This window comes from Mycena indigotica (assembly GCF_014461135.1).
Source record: "Mycena indigotica strain 171206Taipei chromosome Unknown Mind.scaff0001, whole genome shotgun sequence".
NCBI classification, from domain to species: Eukaryota; Fungi; Basidiomycota; class Agaricomycetes; order Agaricales; family Mycenaceae; genus Mycena; species Mycena indigotica.
Window position 1 is genome coordinate 1,014,659 of NW_023503000.1, and position 14,564 is coordinate 1,029,222.

At 52.4% G+C, this 14,564-nt stretch overlaps 1 protein-coding gene across 1 annotated transcript; it reads right to left on the bottom strand.

Moving 5' to 3' along the window:
• Positions 1-10,150: 10,150 nt before the first annotated feature.
• On the bottom strand, positions 10,151-13,858 carry MIND_00016500 (CxC2 domain-containing protein; the record flags this gene model as incomplete). Its single annotated transcript, XM_037357136.1, has 14 exons — positions 10,151-10,518; positions 10,571-10,642; positions 10,687-10,845; positions 10,901-11,280; positions 11,328-11,469; positions 11,522-11,534; positions 11,575-11,705; positions 11,754-12,163; positions 12,211-12,359; positions 12,414-12,576; positions 12,621-12,814; positions 12,863-13,261; positions 13,316-13,534; positions 13,586-13,858. 14 exons carry the CDS (start codon positions 13,856-13,858, stop codon positions 10,151-10,153), a joined length of 3,072 nt encoding a protein of 1,023 aa, XP_037225046.1.
• Between the last annotated feature and the right edge of the window lie 706 nt (positions 13,859-14,564).

Genomic DNA, 14,564 nt, shown 5'->3' on the forward strand with positions numbered 1-14,564 from the left:
AGCTCAAACGCGGGGAGATGATCAAAACGCGTGGTGAAACCAAACGCGTGAGGTGCGACGGCGTCGCAAGTTGGCGAAACATTGAGGTGAAACAGCACGTGACCGTGGCGGGCGGCCGGGGCCATCAATATTAGCTAAGCGAGTAGTATATATTCAGCTCGATTTTGTACTAGATACCTCAGAATCCAACGCCCCCCATAGCGGTTGTATTGCTCCCCATAGAGGAAAGGTTTTGATCAACGCCCGACGACGACTACGAAGACTGAGAACACGTGAACTGTACCCGAGAACGCTACGAGAACGCTGCCCGAGAACGCCGAACGTCGGGACTATCGTCATATTGAGTGATATACCGAAACTATCGTCAAATTTTGCTGAACATTGTTGAACATAACCCCCACACCCACACCAACTGTTGATTGAAGACTATCTGGATTGCAACAACCATATACTTTGGTTGGAACCCCCGTACTTGCGCGCTACGAACTAGGAACTATTGTCGAATTGGGAGTAACCCTGATCTAGGGTTAGGGTTGACATCAAGTGTCTACCACAAGTGTGTCTAGTGACTGAGTGTGTGTTTTGTTTTGTGTTTGTGTTTGTGTGTGTCCGTGTTTGTGTTTGTTTGTCCCCTGTCCCCTCATTGCTCCCATCCTCCACCCACTGTTCCTACCGTTCCTCCGCGTTTCACGAGTGCTCAGCGTCGCGCGCGCGAACGAAACCTCAACCGACTGATGCAGTTTTTCAATGTCAAATATCAATTGGTGGGTGTCTTGTGTGGGTGTCAGCTTGAATAACACTCAGGCTGGCGCTGTAGGTTCGTGAAGGAGGAAGAACAAGGAACTTGGGGATGTTGTGAACAAGGCAAAGCGCACGTAATGAAGTAACATCTAATGAGCCAATGATGAACCCAAACGCATACGCAACAATTCCGCGGAACCATGATCTCCGTCCGGCGCAAGAGTCTGAGTGCGAGCCAGCTCGCGTAAGACGATGTCGTGCTGCTCGAGAGCTCCAGATAGGTTAGCAACACGACAGCAAGCTGCCCGTATCGCTAACAGGACCGGAGAGGGCAACTCGGGAACGGCCTGATTCAGCTCTTTGCACGTGTCGACCAAAGTTGGATCAACGGTGAACGTGACGCGGTGTTGTTGCACGCTTCGGAAGGAAGAGAAGTTGGGCAGACTTGATACGATGTTGTAAGTGTGGGGCTACTTGGAATGAGACTGTTTAGACTGGTAGTAAAGAGGTTCTTGCCTGGCCGTTAACTTCCTCCAGCCACACAAGCATTTCATTGAAGAGGCTATAGAGATTCCCGTCCATGCACAGGAGGTTCGCATCCCGATGGACTCCGAGTCTGGTTCCAACCCACTGTTCATGTCCAACACAGAACAGTTCAAGAATCGCGTCAGCACTGGCACTATACGCCTCCTGAAAAGGTTTTAGTTTCAGCAGGACTGAAGTAATGCATTGAACCAGCCTGGTTGTCGCTGGATTGTGAGCACTGCGCCCTTGTTATCGGTAAGCCTGCGGGCCTCGAGTTCGGGATAAGTTGCAATATTATAGCATCCTGTCAACTTGCACCGGAATCCATCCGCAGCAGGGCCTCGTTAATGTTTTACTGGATAGTCGCACAGCAGCAGACGACTCACTCGGTCGCGGACATCCGAATCCATCGCCTCGTTAATGATCGAATATCAATTTGTATATACATCATCTCGGCACACACGCCGCATGCCGCACGCCGCAGGCTCCTGCGCCTCCTCCTGCGCCGGCTCCTCTGCCCGCCCAAACGCGGTCACGTGATGCTAAATCTCACAAGTTCGCACTTAGCATTCCCTCGTTAGATTCTTATTTTGGCGCTAGAAAATGGTCAGTCTCTGGTTCAGGGCTTAAACGCGTTAATTAAGAACTTCCAACGCGTTTTCTGGGAAGGCATTCCCATTCTGCAGTTATTGCAGTGTCCATGCATGGTCTCCCCTCCCGAAGGCATTGCAGCAAAGGCAACAAAAAAAAAAGATGAAGGTGATGACTCACCGACTGCCATAATCCTTGACCACGGACTTGACCGACTTGACACCGTGGAGCCAGAATTCATTTCTCTCGACCAAGAAATAAGCAAACACACACAAGAAACCACAGAGAGATTGACTTACTAGCAGCAGCAGCATCTCGTTTCCTGAGCCTGGCCAAGGACGCGACGACCGCGGGATGATGCCATAAACTTGAAACACGCATCCCTTGCGGAACAGGCTGGCTGGGGCAAGAGTTGGCGCCAGGCCGCGTGGATCAAGTCGGTCGCGGCGTCAAGGGCACCGCATCGCCAACACGCGCTTGTCGGACTTCACGGTGGGATAAAGAAGGGCGTGGAGAGGCTGCAGTCGGGGGGTTGTCGAGGGAGTAGACAGCTCGTTGGCAGGCCCGAGATATGATTGCCATGATGGCCAGCGTTACTTATCTCCAGCGCAAATGCCGCGTGAGTTGGCAGCAGCAATATATGGAGCCCGGAGTTGACGGACTTGGAGAATGTCGAGGGAACGGCCCGAGATATGATGGCGCGGCGATGGAGATTCAACAGCAGCTGGGATGGCCGCGGCGGCAAGATGAAACCGGATAGGCGATGGTCGTGGCTCAGACGTGAGACTGGAAGCTCGCATGGAGGTGACCACAAACAGTGTCGGCTTTGGCGGACTTGACGGTGGGGGAAAGAAGCTCGGACCATAATGAACTTGGCGAGCAAAACCTTGCGGGTAGCACGTGGCGCTGAGACGGGGAGATGGCGGCCGTTGTCGAGTACAGAGCATTTGCAACCAACGTGTTGTGTCAGATGGGCGTGATGAAAGTAGAGGGAGGCCTGGTCAATGGCGGTCAGCAGCTATACGAGAAACTTGAAAAGCTTAGACTTACCACCACCCGACTTGAAGCCAGCGCGGCTTTTGGCGGACTTAACGGGGGGGAAGGAGAGTCGCGTTGGGCTCGGACGAGGCCGACCGGCCCGACGCGGAGAGGGGGTGATGAAGTTGGTGAATGAATGGCCTTCGCGCTCGTCGCCAAGGTGCAGAACTTCAAGTCGAGCGGGGCAAGTGGTCCTGGGCAGGCGGCCATCCTCCGGGCAAAGACCGGCGAGGCCAAGTTGGCCATGATGACAACTTTGAGCCTTGATCGAAAACGCGGGGGGGTAATAGCGCCGAGCGATGATGGCGGCGCGTGCTCAAGCGTTGACAACGATGCCGGGGGGAGGAGGGGATGACGGCGACGGCAGCAAAAGGTCGGCCCGGGGAGCAATTCTGTCAAGCATTTAGCAAGTGCACGAATATAATGCAGACCTCAGTCGTACCTTAGTTCCAGCCATCGCGCGGCTGGCTTTCCGGGACCAGTGGTAGCACAAACGCGTGCAATATTTGCTTGCTTCAAGGATGGCGGCTGTTGTCGAGTCTTTGCGGTTAAGCAAGGGCAATGCGGCGCTCAACTTGCTGACTGCAACGACGAGCGAGGTAACCACCATAGTCGCGGCAAAAGGTGAGTGATGGATTGTTCGCGGGCGCAGGCTTGGCCTCGGCACTGTTGATTGTGATCGTAGACGCCGACAATGGCGGCGCATGACGCGGTTGTCGCTTTGAGGCCGGGTCAAGGGATATGGGGGGAATGGCGGGAGACCATGGCGACAGGTGGGCGTCGAGTCAGAGGCACCTTTTGAAGGTGATGAAGGCACGCGGCGCGCAACGGCGGCGAAATGGCCGTCAAGCCGGGGAGTCTAACAATATATTAGTTGTTGTCGTTTACACCGTACAAGACGTTACTTACTGTGGTTAAAGCGCGGTGGGAGTGTTGAAAGACGACGCGGTGAGGCCTGAAAACTGAACGAAGGCGTCAAGACAGTCTGTACAGACTGCGAGCTCGCTGTGAGACCATGAGCCAGCGCCGAAGGAGCAGAAAATGAAACTCACAGTGATGCAGGACCCGGGCTTGCCAGCGATGCCTGGTTGACTTCGAGGAGGTGAGAATGAGGCTTGAGGAGACAGAAGTGGTGGTAGACAGAGAAAAAGAGAGGCGACAGTGTGACTTGATGTTACATCCCGCGTAAGTAGGCGTAAGTTCTAAGCGTAAGCGACATCGTTGACAGAGTTCACTGGAAGGTAGTGTTGAACTTCAGGCAGCGTGTTGCTCAGGTTTTGCGTGTTCAGAGTTTGTTGACGATAAGGCTGGCCTCTGCAGCAAGCAGAGGGAGGGCTGCGAGCGTGCTTGGAGAGCTTCAAGTTGCCAAGTGTTGTCGTAAGGTCGCACGTAAAGGCGGTGAGCTAGTTCATGCTGTCAACATGACGGAGAAACGCAGGCGTGTCACACATCAGTTCCGATCAAGATCAATGCCGTCTTCACACAAAATTTTACAGTGGATGCAGAACCTTAGACTGAGAACGGCAAAGACCTCCCTGGTCAATACACAAACCAGTCCAAGGCTGGCTGCTTTTGGAGCTTTCCCAAGCTCCTGCACCAAACCATTGAATTTGATATCGGCAAGCAAATGCCGTTGTGATACTAAACTATGAGCGGAGATCCGACTCCGGCGGGCCATGTACGTTTGGGCGCCGCCAGTAGGAATGGTTTGCGGGGAGCCAAGCCCCGCGCACCAAGGCAAATTGTCAGCAGCGAACTTGAATTTGCCGTTTTGCCGACGGGAGGTGCTGCACAAAGGATATCGTGGAGCCCAGTGAGAAACGGACTAATGGAGCAGTGGTTATGCTGCAGCGCTGGCGCGCTGCTGTTTTCCCGTTCCCCCACAGTCTTTTCCCTTTTTTCCCATACTTCCCACCCAGAAGAGAGATTGTCCTAGTCTAACCATTTGTAGGGGCTTTGTAGCACTTTCACGCGCAAAATTGTTGTTGAACATGGTCACGTGACCTAACACCACTCGACCAAAAAGGAAATTCACGCAGTATTTCGCGACGTGCGGCCTCAGAAATGCTCCAAATGCTTAGAAAATTTGAGGAAATGTATTACGTAAGCACCTGAGTCCAGCAGCGACGCGTTCTCCCGCGATATATAACCTCAAAAATCTGTATATTCTCTGGACCACACATTTCAGTTTTCTGCCATCTACGCATGTAATCCTGCGCCGATTACCTCAAATTTTCACAGAAATGTAGCTTACGTAAGTAGTCATCTGCCTGTACTCTCCGATTCCCCCACAGACTAGCGCTAATGCTTGGTATGCTTAGATGTTCTGGTTTGATCTGCCGTTTCCAACGGCAATCTGGCCCTGCGCTTAGCAAACGCGCCAGAAGCATCATGGCACATGTCTGCTAGCTGTCAGGTCTTTATCCATGGGCGTTCCGAGCCTCGCCAATGCTCCATTTCTTGTGGTTTCCGAAAACTCAGTTTTCTCATCTATTGTGTATTATGGGACTTGTGGTGGCTGGAACGACTTGAATTTCATCCAGTACAGTAATATAGGCACAGGGACAGTATAATCTAGTGTTAGAACCTCTTGAACTGCTCCGATATCATTCCCACACAATTTACATCTTCCGACTTGACTCGAATCCCGCCCCAGGAACATCTGTCAAGCGGTATCCACCGCTGCTGTCATCGCTTAGTGGGCGCTCGAAGCCTGAGGATATAAAAGGCTCACCGATTTCACCTTGCCCATCATTCCCTCTCTCTCTCCTCTCCCACCTTCCTCCTTCTCGAGTTCGTTGTCAACATCGATGTCCGCTCCCTCCCACCACCATCCCCCTCATTCTTTACACGCCAATCCCCGTCCTCTGCACTCGCGATGTCCCGACATGGAGCTGGTTTGGGTGTTGAAGCCGGTGGTCACGGAGGTATCCGCTGGGTAGATGAGGCCACGATGGGGTCATGGCTGCTGATCCTTTGCTGGTCGTCGTTGTGTTGCCGCTCTCCGCCTACTTGAGCGCGTCGGAATGGATTCACTAGACGAAGTTGATGGATAAGGCAGGGTGGATCGACTTTGACTTGAACGGTGTGTCTTGCCGATATCCGCCCGAATGCTCTTACGCTAACTCGATTTTGAGGAGGCCATCGTTGTCGCGAAAGACGTTGAAGGTGTTGTTCGGGCACTTCACAACAAGTAAGTAATCGTTCTCCGCATTAACAATCCAAACTGACCTGAATCGCAAGTTCTTAACAAGGCTTCCCCCCAACGACGAGTCGGGTGCTGTCAACCCCAGTGCCAACGACCTGTGCAGTCCGTTTCCTTGTTGGTGTTGTCGTCGTTGACAACAGCCTGAAGCTCGTCATTGTCCCCGCCGAGACAGCGCAGGTGAGTTGTTTGGTATCGCCCTCGTCATTCCTTTACGCTGAACGGCATGCTTTCCAGAGCCCGGCCAAATTCGCTGTGAATTGCAGTCTCAATAACGTTGGCAACCAGCAGCGCAACGAAGAAAAGTTGTTGAGGTCGTCTGTCACGATCTGCTCAACTGTAAAGGCGCGGGACTGAGGCTCACCGTGGTTGCAGACCAACGTTATGGGTTTACTTGTTGTGTTCGAGACTGCCAAAGACGTTGAGCTGTTGGTACTTGTCATTGTTCGGGCCCTTAACAACAAGTAAGTTGTCGTTCTACACGTTGCCAATGGGGACTGACCCGACTCACAGGTTTTCGGCACGGCTTACCCAACGACGAGGCAAACGGCGTCGACCCATGAAGTCGGTCTAGTTAGAGACTGCTCTTGTCATCGACAGCAGCGTGTAGCTTGTCGTTGTCAGCGCCTGCTTAGAATCACCATCGGTGGTGTTGGCCATGAGTGGTCGTGGAGAATGGGCTGGGGTAGCGAGGCGACGAGATAGGGTCATTCTCGGGTGAGTTGTCGCTGTGGTGTGTTGACATGCGTTCCTGCGCTAATACCCGCTCTTTGAGAAGACCGCGATCATCGTCAAAGTCGACGCTTGGGGCAGACAGACAGCGTTCGTTGTTGGAGTTGGTCGGCATTGGACAGTAGGGCCATGGCGGGCCAAATTTCGCAAAAGACTGTCGTTTTTCCGAGGACCGGTCCGTCCTTGGGGGTAGGTAACCATATTGGTCTGCTGAAATCCGCCCACAGCTCACCTGTTACAAGCTATAGGCATCGTCTCCGGCTTGAATCGGCACATAAGGCGGGACTGTAGCCGTAAATGTTTGCGAGAATAGCCCTGAGTAGCCGAGTGAGCTTGAGATGGCGCCTGAGTGTTTGCCGGCTCGCCAGATACAGCTTGGGCGTTAGGGAGGAAGTCGAAGTTAAGATTATCGCGTGCCGTCACACACAAAATTGTGACTTGTCTTTTGACCACGACTATGGCCTCACACACACACGGTCAGTCTTCGGGCTCTACATTTACACCTGCCTGCTTACGCTCCTGCAGCTCAGCACTCACCTCTTCCTACGGGAATCCACCCGTGGCTGTAACCTGATTCAATCACTGCTGGCAGTTGCCAGAACATCAGATTGCAAAACACCTGGCTCCACCACCCCCCTGGCAAAGCCACTGCATTTTCAACTCTACCTCTGCCGACCCTGCTCACCCAGGTTGATTGATCCTCTCGTGCCGATACTCGCCGTCTAGTCACTTTCAGGGCCAAATCAATCCTGGGTAAATTTTGGGTAAATTCCAGCCCAGCCCCTACGCTGGATCGCTCGATGTAACTCATATATTGTATTTGTTCTCTATTTATGCGCACATACTTAGCTACTCCGACACTACACACACACACACATATGTATAAGGAAGGTGAAGGGGGAGGGAGACGGTGCGGAACGGGGCTGGGCAGCAGATTCCTTGCGGGAGCGGTAGAGAGATGAGCGGGCAGATGGAAAAAGTCAGAAGCAGGGGGGAAGGGGTAAGACTGTGGTCGATGCAGACGCCCAGACAGTGTAAAAATCAGGCCACGTAGCAACGCGGAGTCTTGGCGCAGTCTGTCACTGTCAGCGGAAGATTTGATTGATATATGGTACATACATTTCAGCCCCTACACGTACATCAAACCATTCGGGATGTCGCCAGACCACCAAGCACGATCCATTCGCTCTGTGCACCTACGAATGACAGTCCAAGTCACCGTTTTCGTCTTCGAGACTGGCAGGATTACCGCATCGACGGCGAGTTTGCCCTCGACGAGGTCAACGATGTTCATCAAATTCACGTCGCCCCCCCACATCTCCATGCCAGGCACCTCCGGCAGTTTCGTGGAGCGAATGCAATCATACCTCATTGGCACGCAATCATAGCGATAAACCACCGATAGGTACTCCGACTCGTCCAACGCTACCAAGGCCAGCCTCTTAATCGACTGGAAGCCAGTACGAAAGGACCTGGTGATCGTCCGACGAATGAACTTCTGTGTTGCGCTATCGATGCTCTCATGTTGGACACCTGCCATCCAGTCAGCTCAGGTCAATTGATGATTGGAACAAAGAAAAGCTCACGCCAGAGCGAAACCGCGAGGTTACTGCAGCACATCCTGTGGGACGCTCGATTGTTCCTCTGACACTGCTGGTTACAGTAATACACCTCCTTGCATGCCGAGCAAGTCTGGAAGGACGTTTTGGAGGCAACATGGCCACACTATCAAGACTCAGATTATACACCCAGGCTCAAATGACAACTTACCCCTTGGCATATTCCCTGCGACACGAGCTCTCTCCCCACCCCTTGAAGGACCTCCCACAGGTTTGTGCTTTCTTCAACTTGTTTATTGAGCCCCGACAACGATCTGTCGCTGCTTTCGTTGACGTATCGGGCCAATGTCTCTTTTCCTTTGGTAGCCTGCAAAACCTTCAAGACTCGTGGATTCCACATGGTCTGGCCCAGTGCGGAGTGCAAAAAGGCGATCACCTGTTGCTTGGTGTGTTGAGTGGAGTCCTTGTGAAGCAGGAAGTCCAATAAGACGGGCAGCGCCCGAATTCTTTTTTGAGTTGGTGAGCATTAGAACGATCGCCTTCGTATAGGTCTCCTCCGCTTGTGCTAACCACAACAGCAGGTTGACATTACTATCCATCGCCCCAGTCAGCGCGTTTCCCGTCAGTTCCGTGAAATCGTCGATCGTCAAGAGAGTGGCCAATAAGTCGATCAGCATCCCATATACTCCCTTCCGCCTCAGCTCGACGTGCAAGGCGGCGTTCAGTTCCTCACTCTTGTAGAATCGGTAGAGGAAGTTGAGGGAATCCACTGACATGACTGGTAATGCCCAATGGAAGGGCGAGTCCTTCAGGCCACAGACTTTTATCGTTATATCCAGAGAGAGCATCAGAATCTGCGCCGTTTGTCGAGCTCCGATGCGATTGACGAAATTTGCATTTTCGAAGTTCTTCTTGTCGAAAGCACCGAGCGCTTCCAGAGACCTCAATGCGAGATAGAATACGTCAGCCCGACGGTTGGGTGTTAGATTCCAGGTGGTCGAATGCGACAACCTTTGCACAAGCAACATGTCCTCGATGAGGTAGCGACACAGCGGGCCAAAGGCGTGTTCAAGAGCCCAGGTAAGCACAGCAGAGATCTTCGTCAAGGAAAGCACAGCATTCCTGGTTATTACCTGTATTTCGTCAGCCTCCGTAGCGCAAGCCAACGAGAGGTTCGGAGTTGTTAGTATTGGCAGCTCGCCCGGGTAGTTCACTGGAAAAATGTTTCGATTGCAGTTGGAGATAGTGCCCCTCCTTTATCAGACACTCCTGCCATTCGCAGATGTTCAGCCATATAGCTTTAGCGTCTGGTGTGGTGACACAATCGTCGTCTGCGTTTATTAGTAGCAACATCTCCCATGCCATAACATATTCCGTTTGTTTTTGGCGTTCGGCTTCCCTGGTGGCGTTGACCAAGGAGTTCGGCCACGGGGTCAAGCATCTTCGGTGTATGCTCCACGAAGAAGACCTTAATCCAGCGCCATGCAACCCGCCAAGCGTGGGCTTTGTCCTCCGCCTTCTCGGCTGCGTCGACGACTTGCGCCATTTGAAAGCGAAACTCAAAGAGAACCCGGTTTTCACCGATATTCTAGCATGATGATTCAACGAATTACCAGTGCCACTGGGCAATCCTTACCCAGAGCACGGTGGTCATCGGAGAAAGTGGGTAAGTCGCGATCGTCACATGCACGTGACGAATGTCACGTTCACACGTAACTGAGTGCCTCGACGCATTGTGACTCGACGCATTTAAAACATCCTACAAATTGTTGCTTTCTAGCTCAGCCATTCCACCAACCTCTGAGTCTCCATCCAGCAAATGTCGATACAGAGCCCCATCTTGAGCCATAACCTCTTTCACCGCATCCGAAACTGATTTCCGCCACTCGGTGTAGAACCCTTCAGCTATTCGTTTGTGTAGCTCCACCTGGCGAAGAGCATACGCGCGCAGACCATTCGCCACCTCTGGGTCGACAAAGAGTCTCGCAGAGGTGGCACGTGCTGCCCACTCGTTCTGCGCAAACCGCAATGAACGCAAAACACGTTTCATTTCTTCACGGATGAGTTCGACTTCTTCGTTCCAACGCGCGCGACGAGCCCTGGCTTTTGACCACTCCACACGAACAGCTATTGACCAAACCAGTCAATAATGACTTGAATGAAAACCCTTCACACATACCATCATGCATTTCTTCGGCTTCGCTTCCGATTTCGGCCTGCCAAATCCAAGACACTTTTCCGCGCGAAGGCGCTTGGTACTAGGTTCGCTTCGAGCACCTCTGGAACCATCGGCACCTCTAAGCCGTTGGGCTGCTTCAATGTCGTTCTCTTCCACAACTCGGCAGTTCACATCTGCATCTTCCAGCTTCTGAAACTCCGGGGCAAAGGCGGGCCCTTTTAGCTTCACGATCGCTTCTTGCGCAGAACGATATTTAGCCACGATTCTGGTGATGCCTTCTTCAAGACGCCCCATAAGTGTTACTGACCGAGTCCGCGCCTTTTGACCCACAAGATTGCGATCGCGAAACCAGATCATATGCGTCTGGGCGAAGAGTTTTTGCCCGCAGGGCAACCAAAGCATCGGTACATTGACCACGGCGAAGGTTGACCTCGGTGTCAACAACGCGTTGGACGCATGCCTGCAAACGCTCAGTATGTGTGAGGTCTGACGGCAGGTAAAGCTTCGTGTCTTCTGGTGGCGGAGTCGGTTGATCTGGGTTGCGTTTTGTATCGTCCGCTTGACGCAAGCCCTCGACCCCAGGCATGTAAGTTAATTGCAGCTTTTGGAAAGCCTGTGTTTGTTTGACGAGAGATAGTCGCAGCTCTTGAATCTGACTTGCACGGTCAGCTGTCAAGGACTTGTTTTTCAGAGCCGCACGGATTCGCCTCCTGCCAAGTGTCAATAATAAACGGAGAGCAGGAGTAGGTCAACCTACTGCAAGTTTTGCAATTGAAGGCCCGCTTTGATGAAAGCCACAACCGTCATCTTGCCTTCTAAGACAGGAATTCGGCCAGCCCTGACCTCCTCAAGCTCTTCCTTCTTCAAGTCTTGCACAATTTCCCGCTCGGTAGGGCCAGCTGGTTTTCGTCGTTCATTAGCCGAAACATGCAGCCAAGTCCAGCCACTGACCAGCGTTTCCACCCTGCAGAACAAACGGATTTGGTTGGGTCGTGTCTTTATACCAGTTGTCCATGAGAGTTCGCCATTGGTTTTCGCTTGACTTTGTTGATGCTTTGGTCGAATTCCGCAAATTCGTTGCCTTGACGCCCGGCGTTCGAGATGGCGACGATGAGTTTGCGAGACAACGCCCTTCCTAACAATGATTCGTTTGACGTAGTCAAAGAGCAATCCAAGCACATACCTAGTCCCAGATTTTTCTCGAAATTAAGATGATCCACCTTGTCCTCCAATACATCGTGTCGACCTCCTTCGCCCATTTCCTTCGTAGCCCAGCTGGCGGGGTTCAAACTAGCCCATATCCTTTCCATCGCCTCTCCATCGGTCTTTCCCATGCCCAAGAGATAAGCCAGAGCAAGATGTGCTCTACATTGAAGATCGTGCGCACCTGCATGCCAGACAGGCACGCCAAAAACCACCTCCAGGTCGTCGAAATCGGTAGTAAGCGTGGTTGTATCCGACCCCTCGCGAATTTTGGCCAGCCGTTTGAAGAAATTTATCATCCATTGGCAAACGATGTCATAGGCGAAGCCATACTCCATTAACCGCTCGGTCCAGAGTGTGCATGCCACAATCCAATCCACATTTGCATACCTAAGGTCATCCTTAAGTCGAAAAGATAAGCAACTTGGACGACATACCGTTCTCCCTTTTGTAGATCTCCTAGTCCTCGAGCTCGCACCAGCCCATGACGGGCACAAACACATCCGGCAACCCCAGAAACACGCAATCCGGTCGTTAAACGAGTCTCCTTCTGGAGCAGAGCAGCAAAGGCAACACAAGAGCTGACCTATTGGGTTACCATGGCATAAACCTCAGTCTCGCTGCCCAAAACAGTACTCACATCTTTTTCTTTGACATAGCTTCGGAGGTGATCCTTGTACGATGATGACTCCACGAAATATCCCAAGCCTGAGCCTAACGACAGGTCTTGATGCTCATTCGGTCGAAGGCGATTCTTGAGGCGAAAGTTCGCGTCGATGGAGAGGATTAATCGGTAAAGATAGCTTGAACGCATTACTATTTTTTCCAAAGATAGATGGGTATTCACCGTTGGCTTGGCTTCACGTTACGCCACCCCTCGGGGAGATTTCTTCCCTCCGCTGGACACGCCCAACATAATACTGCTAACCCACCGGGTGGCGTTGTAGCCATTCCATCAGCCTCGTACGCGCGACCCGCTCGCTTCATCCGCTTCAAGAAATCAAACTGTCGAGCCATCCGCCCAAATGCTTTGTACCGATCCTTGAATCCCATCAGTCTACGACGATCGAGATTATCGTGTGTACTTACAGGAGTGTCGCAGGTTAAGGTGGGGTCGCCTGACCTCTCCAAAGTCCGCATGAAGTCATGGACATTGAGGTTGCCAATGGTGCGGAGCAGACGAAACAGTTCAAGCACATTAAAGGTGGCACAGGTCGCTGGGTTGATGGTTGTCGCTGGGTACCATCCATTCCGGAGTAGTTGCTGCAGCATGTCAGAGCCATTGGTATTGTGGCAATCGCAGTACTGTATGTCAACGACAAAGATTCCATTGACGTCGATGACAACCATTGACCGCCGATTACCAGGGAAGGGACATGTAGCACCCGAATGTCCTAGTTGATACATAGCGCCAAGGCCTGAGCGCCCCCCGCTCTCCACTCGACTGTGGTAGAGCGAAACCTCTGTCCAGAAGCTCCCAGTCCACTCCTACCAAGCGAGGATCAATATGTCGGCCCACAGTGAAAAATGCTTGAGGCTGACCTGAATAGTATGCAAAGGTGACCATTGGTGCTGTTTTTTGACGCAACTTTCGCAGAAGATTTGCACCCCACATTGTCGGCATCGAAAAAAGCGCTGGCCGGCCTGGTTAACTTTGGTCGGGCAGACGGCGCACTGGGTTCGCTGACCCAAACCATCGTGTCGTACGATTTCGTCGAGAAACAACCCCGACACACTTTTCCACACCTCCATAGGATCATCCTACATTCTTCGTAAGCTCTTTTCTCGCATATTTCGTTTCAGGACACGTACCGACTCGTAGCGCTTGCGTTTTGTCACGACTTCGTCAAGGTCAACGTCGAAAGATGAGACTGACGTAGCCAGAGCATCTACCTCATCCATGGTGGCATCCGGGACGGGGACCCAATCCTGCAGTCTTGGGTCGGATTCGTAGACGCGCCCTTTTCGGGGACGCTTGCTGGGGGACAGATTGAAAGCACTTGTAACAACTCTTGTGTTGTCTGCAGATATATACGCATGCTCGTCGGTCGGGTTGAAGTCCGCATTCTCGTCGGGCGTACACATTGCGCTGCGCCAAAGTCAGTGGCGCCATGTCGGTTGTGGAGAGTGAAGAGGAATAAGGCAAGAAAAAATAAGCATCAACACGTAATTGCCACGCCACGGTCACGGGTTTAGAAGCGGCACGCGTTTGGGACTCGTTGATTGGGGATCAAAAATTTAGGGACAAGCGAATTAACGAAGCGCAAAGCTCTATCTACTGAAATTACGACTCAAGTCAAAGTTTTGATGAGAGGTAGGGTATTGGCAGATTATATCATAAGTTGAGACCGATGCCCCCTCAACTTGGCTGCCCAAAGCCATCCTAAGGTCCACCCGGCTACCATCAAACTCCTCCCCAAGCTGCAAGATATCGCCTTCACTCCCACTTAGGCTAGAGCTTGAGCGTCCGCGCGATATCGTGATAGGACTCGCCAATGGCGAATGCTCGCGTCCACCGGCGTTGCCAGTGGTTGATTGGGATGATGGCGTCGACTCGAAGAAGGAAGGATTCAAGGCCTGGAACGAAGAGGTTGGTTGAAGCCGCGTCAACGCTGAGAGGGGCATCCTAGGACAGACTCCGACAGAACGACGTCCACGAGATAAAATAGATTGGCCTGGGGTTGGATTTTGGGTATAGGCTAAAACCCGCGAACGCTCGGCCAACGCAAACTCCTGCACATCTGCAGGTAGACTCGCCACATCAAACCGACCGACGCGCAAACGGGGAGCT